Source organism: Anarhichas minor, unplaced genomic scaffold, assembly GCF_050575085.1.
Source record: "Anarhichas minor isolate MPS153535 unplaced genomic scaffold, ASM5057508v1 ptg000073l, whole genome shotgun sequence".
Taxonomy (NCBI): Eukaryota; Metazoa; Chordata; class Actinopteri; order Perciformes; family Anarhichadidae; genus Anarhichas; species Anarhichas minor.
Window position 1 is genome coordinate 3,207,539 of NW_027466519.1, and position 15,225 is coordinate 3,222,763.

Sequence of the window (15,225 nt, forward strand, 5' to 3'; positions counted from 1 at the left end):
CGCCTACAAATGTCTTATTCTGGTTCCAAAAAACCAAGATGGCGACAGATGAAATGCCCAACTTGAGGCTTCTAAACCGTAGTCCACAAACCAATGGGTGAAGTCCTGACTATGTCCACTACTTATTTACAGTCTATGCTAACAGCCTGGTATAAATGTATTCATTTTCACTGGAGGTTAATAACCCAATATCTGTAAAAAATTATATTTACACATTAAGAGGTTGTTCTCAGGGTCAGGCTTGTAGAAAACACCACTTATCTTTCTTTATACCTAAACTGGTAGCTCTACAAAGTAATGGCAGTGCACCGTTTTTTTAGTAATTCATGTTTTTAATAGCAGGGTTTGTTTTTACAATACTTTGTGTAATGGTCACTGTAACAGTTTTGAATACTGCTCAGGAAGTTGGACTCAAACCGAAGACTCAAAAGGCAGATGTAGTAAGGTGAACACAGTTTTTACTTCGGCGTGCAAGTTGTAGGTCAATAGATCTCACACCTTCAGGATGCAGTGCTGTGGATAAAACAAACAAAGTGCGAGCCGTCACAGCTGTATCAATTAAATCTGAAGTGTGGCTGCTAACAGTCAGCCACATATTTTGTTCCGATGACCAATCTGTAACTTTAGCTGCCATAATCCAAAGGACAGAGCAGACAGACATAAATGTATAAAGAAAACCAGACAGCGAGTGGATATTTCCAAAGACTGCTTTCTGACACAGTTAATGCTACTGGAGGAGTAAAGATTACGTGTGCTTCTTGGAGAGACGGATACATTTGCACTTTTTTTTCAACATCTGGCCAGAATGCGTCTCTAACCACCTCTGGAGGTGTACGCATTTACACTAAGCTTTTTTGAAATCAGATAGCTATCCTATCCGCCCAAGATGCATGAAGTAACTGAGTAAATGAGGGCATGAAGACATTCGGAGAGATCATACCAGGGAGAATCCTCGTACATTCACAAAAAACAGGTTGTTGTTCAGTTTGTCGGATTTAAAGAGGCTCTTTAGGCAGAAATCGAGGCGGAATGGAACGGCCAGCTTACTGTTCGACCACGACCATGAAGTAGACCGTGAATCTGTTTTTTTCACACTCTACTACAGTCAGCCATCATTGTAAGAGCCAAATACCCGAGGAGCCATCTTAAAGTTCTTCCACCAAGCACCTAACAATAATAAAAACATTTTCTGTGATCTGACATGGCCTATTAGTTCTTGAAAGTGTTACCGTTTAGTCTGTACATTTAAACCCAGATTTCAAAGATGGATGTCAAAACAAAGTTATTTCACAAAACCTCAAGTATATATTTTTTATTGAAAAGAAAGAAAGAAAAGATGTCTTCTAAACTTTACAAATGTTTTATATATATTCATAAATGTTTGAGTTGGCAAACTGTTTTACATTAAGAGGTGCCTGAACCGTCAAAATTAGTCACATCAACATCAACACCATTAAAACAGCAGTGTCATCCTCAGTCATGTGTCTGTGGAAAAAAACAAACACATGTTGAGATCATCAGGAATGGAAGGAATAGAAAAATACTGTATTAAAGAACCAAAATTCAGCAAAACACTAAAGACATTGAACGCATAACAATTATTGAAAAGACACCAAATAAAACGAAGACTTAAGTGTAAAACCATGCTAGTGTCCGCTGCAGTTTGCCCTGTTCATGAGGAATCATAGGAAGGTGTTGGCCAGAAGAACAACGCACTGATGATTTAACTGTTCTTTTAGTGAGTGATGTCGGACATGACGAGGCAAAGGAAAAAGGAGGTTGGACGTGAACACGCAGGGGTTTGCTCATTAAACAAAAATCAATGAGTTTAAAGTTTTAAAGTCCTTTGTAATTCTTTCTATAGCGTTAAGTAGCGGGAGGCAGTTCAGTTATCAAAAGCTTAACGTATGTTAAAGCCAGGTGTGAACAGGGTCCTAGTCAGTTCCAGAACAGATGTGATATACTTAGTACAGCACAAGTAGACTATGTGTATTCTGTAATGATACACAGGTAGATTGCACAATGTTTTGAAGAAGAGCATGCTTTAAACATGCTATATTCATTTTTATCTTAAGAGTCTGCACCAATTGTTCCACGTGAGGTTTCAAAGGAAGACTGCTATCTAACTAAATTCCGAGATATTTATAAGATTGAACAACGTCAAAGTCAGGGATGTTGCTGTATGTAAATGCACAACAATGTTCTTGAGGATTAAACACATTCAGTAGACTGTAATCTAGACATGGGTTGAGTTGGATACAGGAGTGTTTGTCCTCTGTATAAAAACATGATATTGGTCGGAGTTGGAGTGATGATATTGTTCATGTAGATGGTAAATAATAACGGACCGAGCATAGAACCCTGTGGTGCCCCCTTGGCTATTAAAAGGCTGGTTGTTTTGAGCCTTTCTTCTGTTCGACAAATGTGCTCTTACCTGCACAAGTGTTTGAATGCACATTTTTTAAAGTTGTGCAAAGATTAATTTGATGCAAATGAAAGGAGGATAAAGAAAAAGAAAAAACATACCTGGAGTTTGCTGCCTGCAGTTTGGTCGATGTTAGAGGCCGAGAGTACGGCGTAGAGCTGGGCCTCCTTCTTTTCCAAAGTGTCGGTCAGCGCTGACACTTTCCTGCCCAGCAACAAGTGCCTCATTCCGCTCTTCTGCTGTATGTCACAGATGGCCTCCGTCTGTTTCTTCGACATCTCATCGCGCTCCTGCTGAAGCTGACAAAAGCAACAATATGAATACCCGTCGAGCCGAATGAAGGTAAACCGTGCGATGTGAGAGTTTACCTTCTCAATGGCCTGCTCCTGCAGCAAACAGCCCATCGACATGTCCCTCGTCTCCTTAGCACGGCGCTTCGCTCTAGCTTCAGACGCCAACTGTCAGACACATTAGCAGCAATTTCAAGGAAAATGTGTATGATTTTCGGGGTATTATGTTCTTAGTTTAGTCAGTTATAACATTCTACTCATCTGTTCTCACTTTCCTTTCTGCTGAATAAATAATTAATTTAACTATAAAATAGTCAGAGACAACAACAGTAAGTGGCAGGTGAAAGCGGACCCAAGTATTGTAGATGTAAGGAAAATGCATAAAGGAAAGTTTAGATTCAAAGAATGGAACTTAATATCAATATTTAGGGTCATTATTAGTATTGAATAGTTATTTCTCGGTACACCGGCCGTCGGCGGGTGCCTTACAAAAGTCTAAATGTGAGGTTGATTATCGAACCTCAACACATTTAGTTTCATAGCAGCACCAACGAAGCACATAAAAGAGACATAAAAGCTGTTTATGTAGGATTAAAACATTCGGACTATGGTGACCCCTAGTGGTGAGGTGAAAAAAGGCCACGCCCCCTCCAACAGTGTCCACCATGCTCATGTGACCTTACATTTAAGTTGTTAGTTGAAACTAATGTGAAATATTGACAAATGTATTAAAATAAACTTAAAATAATGTAGTTTTTTGCCTTTAGGCTCAGGTAGTAATGAACACTAATGCACAAAAAACCCCTGAAAATCTCAGAAAATAAACAAATATCCCAGACGATTTCATCAACTTAAAATACCAACGTGTGCTTTTCATTCAGTATATTTGTACCTAAGTTAGGATAGTGATGTTCAATGTGTATTGATGCTTTTTGAACGGGTGTGAAGTGAACGCACCCTGTGCTTGACCTTGGCCTGCCTCATGACTGGCAGCTGTTTCTGTAACTCCAGACGCTTCTCTTGGGCTTCCTGCAGAGACTCTTTCAGATGTTTGTTCTCCTGCTGAGCTGCTGAAATCTTTCTGTCCAGTCGCGCATCCTGCTTCTTCGCCTCTGCATGTTCACCCTACCAAGCAACAAACGAAGCACATAACACAAGAGTCACCTGAAGAGAGCTGTGCTGTACTCAAGTATCTTCACTACATGTAGAAGTAGTTTATGAGTCTTGATTAGTACAACTAACAAATTCTTAAATAAATGTGATCAAATTCGATTTGATTTTTTCAAGTGACACAAAAATACCAACCAAATAAAATAAAGAATATTTGTGAATTTGATTGTAGAGTCAGGGAATTTTTCTTTGAGGGCATAATAACTATTTATTAACTGTGATTGTTGACGGTGGAGAAAAATGTATGTCTTAAAGCCCTGATTGGCTGGTAAAAAATATGTTTTTGTAACATAATCTCACCTATCTCTCAGAAAATGTCTCATGAATTATCAAGTAAATACAAATAATTTAATTTAGTCTGGATGATGGCAAAACATCTTCATGAAACAATACGAAATAATTATACATATTTCTGCTCATCTGTTCCGTTTTCTTTCTGTGGTGAGTCTGTAACGTCTCGTACCTTCATAGATGTCTGACTCATCAGCTCAGTTTGACGATCCATCAATGATTTGAGAGCTTCGTCGTGGTCCTTTCTCAGAGTCACTACGCAACTTTTCATTCTTTTGTCGAGCTCTTCGACCAGGGCAGACTCCGTTTCGGCCTGTGCGTTGGTCATGGACTGCATGTCCTTGCAATATTTCAAATGAATTTCTATTTGAAAAGCAACAGAAGGGAAAATGTTAATGACAGTTTATGACAGGAGTTTCTGAATCTGACTCAAGAGATTGGATTCATTCACCTCTGATTCTTTTAGCAGTGTTGTTTTCCAGCTGCATTAACTCCGCCTGGTGCTTCTGTTGAGAATCAAAAGGCAACAGGTCTGTGGTGAAGATGCTGAATTGCAGAAATAAAACTAGAGACAAATGTAAAAACGAAGCCAGCCTCACCAGCTTCAGTTCCATGGTGCCGAATTCTTTGTGGATCTTCTTCTCCCTGAACTCCGCCCGCAGGCTTTCCAGTTCTCTCTGAAGCGCGAGCTCTGACTGTGTGTGCTGGTTCTGCACCAGCGTGGTCGAGGCGATGGCGTCCACCTTCAGCCCAGAGACGGTGTCGTGATATTCAGACAGGCAGTGCTTCAGCTTCTGCTTGTGCACCTGGACACCAGCCATCAAAATGAGGTGTTTATAGGTCAGATTCACACACCAATCAAATATGATTTAGTGTAAACAGGAAATTCAACATACTCAATGTAATCAGTTCAATCATGTAGTGATGGTGTTAGTTCTTCTTTTGTTAATCATCTCGCAACCTCTTAGATTTACTGTAAAACCTTTTGGGACCCACTGGATTAAACCCCTCACAGCACATAACGTCTCAGAAAGGTAAAGAATAATCCAAAGAATATCTCTGATGTTGAAGTAAACCGAATTGATAAATATAAAAGAATGTAAAGTTTGCAGATTTTAGCAGATAATGGTATAGTAATAGATTGCACAGTACTGGTAAGCAGTAAATAGAAAGAATAGAACAAAGTAAATGCATTTATTCATTTGTATATTTATTTTTTATGTTAGGGGATTTTTATTGTCCTCCAATTTTCTTTTTCTTTTGGTTTCTCTGCTTCTCTAACACTTTGCGGTTTATAGGCTTTTTGAACGTGCAATTTAAAAACTAGTTTATGAAAATGTATTTCAGTAAAATGCCTTTAAAGCCTTACAGTAATTTGCAGTGTGTGAGTGAGTGTGTGTGTGTGTGTGTGTGTGTGTGTGTGTGTGTGTGTGTGTGTGAGCGTGTGCAGCTCACAGTTATCTCTGCTTGGTGGCGATCCTCTGCCTCCTGTCTCTTCCTTTGTCTGTTCCTCAGGTCGGCCGTCTCCTCCTCCAGCCTCCTCTTGGAGATTTCCCAGCCCTCCTGGGCCTTGTCCCTCTGCAGCTTGAAGGAGGTCTTCTCCTGCCGCGTTCTGTCCAGCTCCTCTTGGAGGCGGATGATTTGCTCCTTCTGCTGGAAGGTCGCACAGACATTTGTGTCAGTTTTGTGGGGTCCTCATGTGAGCTGAAGAACAGACGAGTGAGTTTTCCTGCATGCAGCAGAAGATGGCAGTAGGAGTGGGCCAATCGGTGCTCCTCTACAGGTCTACTTGTTTACACACATTTGAGTTCAATCAAAAGTAAAGGTGTCCTGTTTGTTTGACGGGACAGAAGATGACTCGCTCTTTTCAAACAGAGTGGTACGATCGAAAAGACTGGCTGTGTGGCTGTGCTACAAGAAACCGCCTTTACTGCTTTCCCTGTCTTCTGTTCTCAACGTGTGACAATGTCTGGACTAAATCAGGATTTTGTGATCTACCAAAATCTACCAAGAAGCCTCAGCAAACATGAAAGATCAACTACTCACATTCAAAGCCAAATTGCTTTGAAAACGTTTGGAACCTCGAGAATAGATTTGGCTTTGGACGAACAGCAGAGACTAAATATTAGCATCCATAATGCTAAGGTAAAGGAAAACTGAGAGATTTTAAAATACCTCATTAATGCAACCTGCTTCCTAGCCAAACAGGAACTGGTATTTCGTGGTAACGATGAGAGTTCAAGCTCTTCTAATCGTGGCAACTATGTAGAACTATTACATGCCTTTGCTGAGAAAGATGAAAGATTAGCTAGACATTTGGAGACATCCACTGTGTTTTCTGGCTTGTCAAACAGAATACAGAACGATTTAATCGAAGCAGTCGGTGAGGTGATTAGAAATGATATCAAAAAGGAGATTAATGCAGCCTCATTTGTTGCTGTAGAAGTAGACGAGACAACGGATGTCACAAGCAAAGCCCAGATCTCTGTCATTTTGCGTTATGTGGCTAAAAGTGAGCTGAAGGAGGTGTTTTTGGGATTTGATGATATGAGTGATGACAGACGAGCCCCTGCTATAGCCGAGTATGTCTTGGGAGTGTTGGAGAAATACAAGTGTGTCGAAAAGCTGGTAGCTCAGACTTATGACGGAGCAGCTGTGATGTCATCAGAGCTTAATGGGGTGCAGGCCAGGATTAAAGAAAAGGTGCCTGAGGCCATGTTTACTCACTGTTACGCACACAAATTGAACCTGGTGCTGTTGCATTCAGCAAAATGCATGCCTGAGTGTAGAACTTTTTTTAAAACACTTGAGGGACTAGCGGCATTTTTCAGTAAGTCCACGAAGCGCACCCACTTATTGGATGATGTTGTGAAGCGACGTTTACCAAGAGCAGCACCCACGAGATGGAGCTCAAATTCAAGACTGTTGCAGACAATAAGCATGTACCAATCTGATCTGCATGCTGTATTCCGTATTATGAGAGAAAATACAGATAGTTGGGATAATGACACCCTAATGATGGCCGCTGGATATGAGCGGTGGCTGTCAAAGGCATCAACGTGCTTTTTCATTATGGCATATGAGGACATTTTCAGTGCAACCGATGCACTCTTCAGAGTGCTGCAAAACAAAGTAATGGACATTGGATTTTATTGTGCACGAATCCGCGACACAATTGGATTTGTGGAACGCCAGAGACAAGAGTTTAACAGTTTCTATGAGCGATTTGAACAGAAATGTGCCACGCTCGGGATGACAGATAGTGTCCGAAGTCAAAACTCAGTCAGAGATGAGAGGAAACGAATGTTTTATAACATTCTGGACAATGTAAGTGTTCAACTGAAAGCTAGGTTTGATCATTTTGGTGAGCTAGCTTTCCTTGGTTTGGTCGATTGTACAAAATTTAATGAAATGTCACAACAGTTTGATGACACCAAACTGCAGAGCCTGTCAAAATATGCCAGGTTCTTTGACTGTGAGACTTTATGTCATTTGAAGGACTACCTGTGGGGATTCTCCACAAAGTACATCAGAGGAAAAGAAAAATAGACTCCGACCGAATTCACTGGGACGGTTTGCAGCCGAGTGTGAAGCGGCGGGGATGAGAGTTAGCACCTCCAAATCTGAGGCCATGGTGCTCTGCCGGAAACCGGTGGATTGCTCCCTCCAGGTGGGGACGGAGTGCCTACCTCAAGCGAAGGAGTTCAGGTATCTTGGGGTCTTGTTCACGAGTGAGGGTAAGATGGAGCGGGAGATCGACAGACGGATCGGTGCAGCTGCAGCAGTAAAGCAGGCGCTGCACCGGGCCGTCTTGGTGAAGAGGGAGCTGAGCCGGAAGGCAAAGCTCTCAATTTACCACTCGGTCTACGTTCCTACCCTCACCTATGGTCACCAACTCTGGGTCGTGACCGAACGGACAAGGTCGCGGCTACAAGCGGCCGAAATGAGCTTCCTCCGTAGGGTGGCCGGGCTCAGCCTTAGAGATAGGGTAAGGAGCTCGGTCATCAGGAGGGAGCTTGGAGTCGAGCCGCTACTCCTTCGCGTCGAAAGGAGTCAGCTGAGGTGGTTCGGGCATCTAATTAGGATGCCTCCTGGACGCCTCCCACTGGAGGTTTTCCAGGCACGTCCAACTGGGAAGAGACCCCGGGGAAGACCCAGAACACGCTGGAGGGATTACATCTCCCAGCTGGCCTGGGAACGCCTCGGGATCCCCCAGAATGAGCTGGAACATGTTGCCGGTGAGAGGGAGGTCTGGGTCAGCCTGCTTGGCCTGTTGCCACCGCGACCCGACCCCGGATAAGCGGAGGAAAATGGATGGATGGATGGATGGACTCCGACCGACTCTTTAAGTTAGTTGACCTAGTTTAGCTAGTCTCTATAAGAAGCTGGCATCTGGCTGAAGCTACCACATGCTAACCATAATCCACTACATGACTATAATATAAAAACAGTTTACTCACCATCGTCAAATATTATGCAGGCTCACAAAATAATAAAGAGTAGTTTGACAGTAGGATTCAGTGATCGCCTAACGTCTCGGGGGGGGGGGGGTAGTATATACTGGTAGTATATTTCTTAATTAAATGATGTGTTCTGTTCTGTTTCAACATTCACAGTATGAATAAGCTCTCTAAACATATACTATATACACATATATCTCTAAGAATGCTTGTTTAAAAAAAATAAAAATAAAAATAATCCCAAACGGTGTATTGCTATGTTTATGTACCCAACAGGAAAAAAAAACAGCTGTACTATTCAGGATTATGTTTACACTATCCAGGTCACCCTGTCTAAAAAAATGCAATGATAAAATAATTTGGGCAAAGAAAAGAAAATGGCCTCACATTGGTTGCACAGTGTCTGCATCCGGCCACGCTTCAGGTATTTCACAATCAGAGTCTATACTCAGGTAATTTGGAATGTATGTCCATACGAATATCTGCAGCCTGACGAAGCAGAACAGATTGACCGCCATTTAATTCTGTTTTTCTTCTTCTCTCAATCCCAGACAAATCATGGCTCTCTGGTCCAGAGTCTAGTCTGACACTCGACTCGTGATAGCTGACTGCAGCAGGTAGAGGCTGAAGTAGTGACTGGTGGTGAGATACTATATGGACCACACACACACTGTGACTGATGGTGTGTGTGTGTGTGTGTGTGTGTGTGTGTTGACAGAGACTTGGATGACATACAGCAGTTGATAATTAAGCCTGCGGACTGTGTGATTGGCTCTCCTGAACCTGTTAACCAGAAGTGGACGAATCCGTCGTACCGTCACACGAAGATACAATCAAACTGAAGCAGTTGGTTCTTTCGAGGTGCAGATTGGAGGTTTAGTTGTACGAATGTTTATTCGATGAGTTAAACCTCAGTTTTCTTAGCCAAAGAAGCCGTTTTATTGTGCAACTCAACCCGACTTAATCGAGACTAGAGCCGGAGCGATACTGGTTTCCTGAGGCTGAAATCAGGATATGAGTTTAAAAAGCAGCAACAATACATATTGACCAACATTTGTTTTTTAACATATTTTTTGATGAGAATCTGTTGAAGTTGGATTATTAAAGAATTCTGACCAAGATAAGTACTGAGCAGGATGTTTCCCATCTGAAACATCTCTCTAATGGTCTATCAGCAAACCCTTCTTCTGATGCAATTAAATATCAGCTGATGGAATTTGAGCGGAAGATGCATGAGGGCTGTTACTATAAAAATAGAACAAACAACCGGTTATTGAGGCCAAAATACATCGGCCGTAATTAGATTCTCCGTGAGTGTATCTAACTTACTGGACAACAGCCATTTTTGGCACAAGTAACAGTAAATGCGTAAATATAAAGTAACACAAGCAGCACAAGTAGAGAGAGTCGTACAATCGGCAGACTGACTCTATAGTAGCCAGCACGAGCTACGGGTCACACCAGACGAAGCAGGGCTGTAGCAGTAACATCTCTTAGGGTATTAAATTGACTAAGAGTGTCTTAATTTATTAAAATTTGCGATTGTAAGAGGAATAATGGGAATGAACGAGAACCTAGATGCACTTCAACCACAGCCCGCTTATCTTAATCTCACAATGTGCACTGCCTCCACACACACACTGGAAGGGACATTTTTCGTACTAAAATGTGTGACAGCAGGACTGTGCGTTTGGAATTATTTAAGAAATCTAAGTTTGAGTACCAGTAACAAAACTATGCTTTATTGAGCACCTTACTTTGATTATCTTTTTTTTTTTTCCTTTAACAGGCAGCATTTTGCTCTGATAATCCCAGTGTACACTCCCTGCTCAGCACCAAACAGCAGACAATCACAGTAAGAGACTAAAAAGAGAGGAAATATTGGTCTGATCAGGAGGTAAGAAAAAAAAAAAAAAAAGATTTCTTGTGAACGCTAATATTGCCTTCTATCTATCTATGTGTAAACATGCAACTGTTTGCTGATAAGTTAACACAAGTGGTCAAAAAAGCATTCATTTCAGGTTTAAGTCAATTTAAGGTTTAAGTTTTCTGCCAAACTATCAAAGTTTATCCAATCAGATCGCAGCAGAGGGAGACGCTACACTTTTCCTCACTTTGAACAGTTCTTACAAACATAGCAAGTAAATCATTGAAGGGTGTGCCACTGTGGACCGAGCACATAGATGCCTATGAGGACATTTCAACGTGTTGTCAGGACCTTCCACACACTGAAAACTCATCAGTGGCCGACCATGAAAACAAAACAAGAGAACTGCTGATCCCGCAGTGAGACACTTTCGGGTCTCTGATCTCACAGTTGCATTGTATCAGCTGGGATGCTTTTGCCATTATAATGCTCAGCATCACATTTGCCACAGTGGAAATCCACATTTACTACCTCGCGGCGGTCGGCTTTACTACAGATGTGACATATAAACCCTGTTCATTAGAAATGAATGAATTAGAGGGGTCAGAAGCCAGTAGGAAATCTTCTGTACATATTAAAGAGGGTTTGGGGTCACTTTGGAATAGAGAGTAAATACGATTGAGAACCAAATGTTTATGAGGACTCAGTGCATGAGGCAGGACTCTATACATAACTTTTAAATTAGGGAAAGCATCAAAGTTTTAGACGTATTAATGTTTTCTTTTGCTGGTTAAGTCTAGTCATTTATGGCTGCTTGGGAGTAAATTACAGCAAAACACTGGATGATTTATTTTTTTATTTTCCTGTGGAAAAAAAATGACTGGCATGTTATTGTATGTCCTCCGGCACACATACAATAAACTCACCACACCACTCTTTCTGCCTCAGGGGAATCTCACCGCTCCATTCTCGTCAGTATGCTCATCCTGCAGGCGAGGGGAGTCTATCCCAGCTCAAATTGGGCTAGAGGGATGATACACCTAGACAGGTTGTTATTAAGCACAGGGCTTCAACATGGGTCAGTTGGAGTTGACAGTAGGAGAGTCAGTAGAATGGTTTCACTTTCTGGATTCCCTGAATCTGTCCAAATCTAGCAACCACCCTATTCGCCCAGAGCTGAGAGGCTCCAATATTGTTTACACAGCCAACAATTATAGTTTATTTATAATTCTAATGGTTCTGTGCACACATGTGCATTGTTTTCTGCTGCTTCTTGGAATTCATCCCAGGCCATGGGGTCAAAACAGTAGCAGGGCGGCCCACCTGTTAATCACTTTGTACAGCTCTACCAATCTAGTTTGTTAATGGAATGTACAAACTGTTTATGATGACTGTTTCTGATTTGTTACAGGAACATGTGAGCCATCTGTTAATCTTCATCCATCTGACAGTAATTCTACTTTCACCTCAGTATACACAGAAGCTCTTGTACCATCAACTCACTGCAGGTCTATTGACTTTCTTGCTTGATTTTCTGTAACACACCGAATTGGTGAAAACACAAAAGAAGGGGTTTTCCAACAGTAGCCATCACTATTTATACTGTAGGTTTGGAGAACAATAGGAACCTGTGGCCAACGTAGAGTTTACCACAATGATACCGTATCAGACACCACAGTGAGGCTGTGTATGACATGAAGCTGGCTTGTTGTTATAAGGGACTAGACTGTATCGTTTACCGACCAAAACAAACTGCAGACTCAGCGTAACCAGGTCACTGAGATGCAGGTTCAACACATTTACCAGAGGACATCCAAGTACAGCCTCACAGTGTCTTTTTTGACCTGTGAATCACTAAGTCAGTGCTTACGGAGAAAGGTTTATTATACTGCATAGCACAGTTAATTGTTTACATGTCATTTTTTTCAGGTGTTTATTGTATTAAAGGACCATAAAGAAAAAACAAACTTCATAAAACCATTAAAACAATGTTACAGTTTTCTCTTCTCTCCTTTCCTCCACCTACTTTACTTTTCCTCTCTTCTCATGTCTTCCTTTCTCCTGTTTTTTACTCTTCTCTCTTCTGCAGTGTGCAACTGTCTGATCCGATCGGAGAGTCTGATCACAACATGACCACAGCCGTCCATCTTCACAGACAAAAATACCCCATGCAACCATTCTGCATCCGCACCCTCACGCAAATATAGTACAGACGACACAGGCGCTTGTGGGCAACTAGACTGCTTCTAAACTGAAAATATATGGAGCTGCAATATAGAGCTACATCTTCTCAGAGATGTAACTTGATCAAGCATCTAGCTATTTAGAACCAAAGTATTGGAATAAGGATTTAAAGAAAATACTCAAAAACACAGTTACATATTGGAACCAAAAATATGTGATTGGTCAGGTTCAGCAGCGCCAATAAACTATTAAGCAAAAATATGTCTTTGTTTAATTGACACCACAGTGTTTTATAACCATTATGGTAAAACAGAACAATATTGGAGCTTAAATTTACAGCTGGCTTTACCATGCTGCTGGTTAAATATTATTGGTGAGCAGAATAGCCCAAAACACTGACCAACATCCAAACAAGACAGCGGCCAACATGACCGGAGAACACAAGCTGGTACATGGTGGTGCATGGCCTGAATATCCTTCACAAGAACTTTTTTGCCGCCCACCACAGCAGTCTCCACAGAGCGGTAGGAGTCCTTCTCAACCAAACCCGTGTTTTCCACCCAACAACTCCCGAGCATGCTCTCACACACACAGTGGTGACAAACACCACACCGCCCTGATGGGACTGACTGAAACCTGCCAATCTGCATTCAAATCAAATGAATGTAAGCTGCTCAGGCTGTACCAAAAATCGGGGGGTAGTGAGTGGAATGAGCAGCCCAATGATCAATAATGGAAAACAAAAGATATTATCCTCTTTTTTAGCCATTGACTTTGGGGGACTTATTGGTCAAATTCAGATTTTTGTAGAGAAATCTGAAAACTAAAGCCTATTGTCTCCCTAAAATAAATGCACAAAGACCCCTTTTTACACCTCGGATTATCATGCAATCTGTATCTTAAAATTGTAGATGCATAAACAAAAGACGTACATGACATGCGAATGCAATCGGATTGGCCAAACCACATTTTATTGACCAAACAAATAATCCATTAATCAGAAAGAAGACTATGAGTCCACAGCCATGCTTGCAGCTCTGTGAGGCTAAATCCTAGCACAACATGCTCAAAAAGACAATGCCAATGTGCAAATGCTATACCATCTTAGTTTAGCATGCAAACATGGTCGAAACACAAAGCACTGCTAAAGCTGATGTCATTAAAAAAATAAAAAAATCATACAGAAAACGAAATTGTGAACTTCATATAAGAAACAACTACATTTTATCTTTTAAGCTGCAACCCTATGTAAATATTATATGATGAAATAAGAAGGTGGTTAGCAGTATACCATTTAGTGCTGCTAAGGGCTGGTCTGCTTTGATGTAGCCATTAGCTCCAGCGCCCTGCTGCCAAAATATAAAGCAAAAACATGACTGGGTGGCAGCAGTAACCTACTGTTAGAAGGCACCATTAGTGCTTTTATCCTCAATACATCACTGGTTACTCACATGACCTTTAAAAAACAACAGACGGTCAACTATGAAGTAGGTGTCGGGTATTCCCCAAGGTTTACGTCATTCGTCAGAGTGGCGCAGAACAAAAATACTAGCTCACCCAGCCATCTGAGATCAATTCCTCTTTGTTGGTGGTCCAGTTCTTCACATCAGATCATCTCGTCCTGGCTTGCAGTCTCCCTTTTGGGGTTCCTTTATTATTCCCAGTTTGACTTAGTGACTTGTCGACTGCCAGTGCGGGAAGGGCCAACATTGGCTCACCATCTTCTCAGCACCATAGTTAAGCTTTTAATGGTTGTCAATAGCAGTTATTTCCAAGACACTCACCACATCTGAAACATTGGTCAATCAGGACTTGGACAAACTTCATAAATGTGAGCATGGGCAGAGTTCATATACTATATGCGCAAGGAGTCTTGGATCAAGGACTGTCAACATATTCCCTTATTAACCCTCCTTTTTCATGGTTGTACGCAGACCCAGTCAACAGAGTTAGCTACAGCGGGAGCTTGTTGGCCATGACCATTGAGAAACAGACCAATCACGAGATGAGCACCTTTCTGCTCTTGTCCCCCCAAAAAAAAAAAAACTCTCTTCAGGCGTAGTTTAACACATTTCACAAATATATATACAAAGAATACTTACTCTGTCTGAATTAGGTTTTACTCAATACGATTTAATTCTAAAGATTGAGTTCTTGATGGTTGACTTTGTTTTATCATTTTGATGCTTTAGGTGACTACAATTAACTTTGAATTGCTTATAAAACAGTTTCAATTATGTGGCTGCTAAGGTGTTCTCCATATTTTTTCCACTCAGTGTCCATTAGCTGCATGTTTAAAGCCCTTGCCTTGCGCCTTCATAAACATCTCGAAGTCAGATAGCATTTGCACTCCAGTTAAATTGTCCACACAGACTCTCATAACATTTTAATATGACACACACATATAAAGATAATATCGGTGCTGGCAGTTTGTTTTGACAAAGCCTCTGATTTAATGTCCGTCTACAAGAGCATAATTAGCTGCTGGGTCTCGTCCCATTTTGATCTCACCCTTCAAGTCTGCAACAAATTAAACCA

At 41.4% G+C, this 15,225-nt stretch overlaps 1 protein-coding gene across 1 annotated transcript; it reads right to left on the reverse strand.

Annotated features, from left to right (window-relative positions):
* Window positions 1–1,473: 1,473 nt before the first annotated feature.
* On the reverse strand, window positions 1,474–13,265 carry LOC142935238 (dynein regulatory complex subunit 4-like). The gene is made up of 9 exons (XM_076079455.1): window positions 13,140–13,265; window positions 5,632–5,829; window positions 4,776–4,982; window positions 4,628–4,682; window positions 4,349–4,539; window positions 3,673–3,840; window positions 2,794–2,883; window positions 2,527–2,724; window positions 1,474–1,485 (listed from the first exon to the last, which is right to left on the reverse strand). The coding sequence occupies exons 1-9, from the start codon at window positions 13,263–13,265 to the stop codon at window positions 1,474–1,476; spliced, it is 1,245 nt and encodes a 414-aa protein (XP_075935570.1).
* Window positions 13,266–15,225: the final 1,960 nt, after the last annotated feature.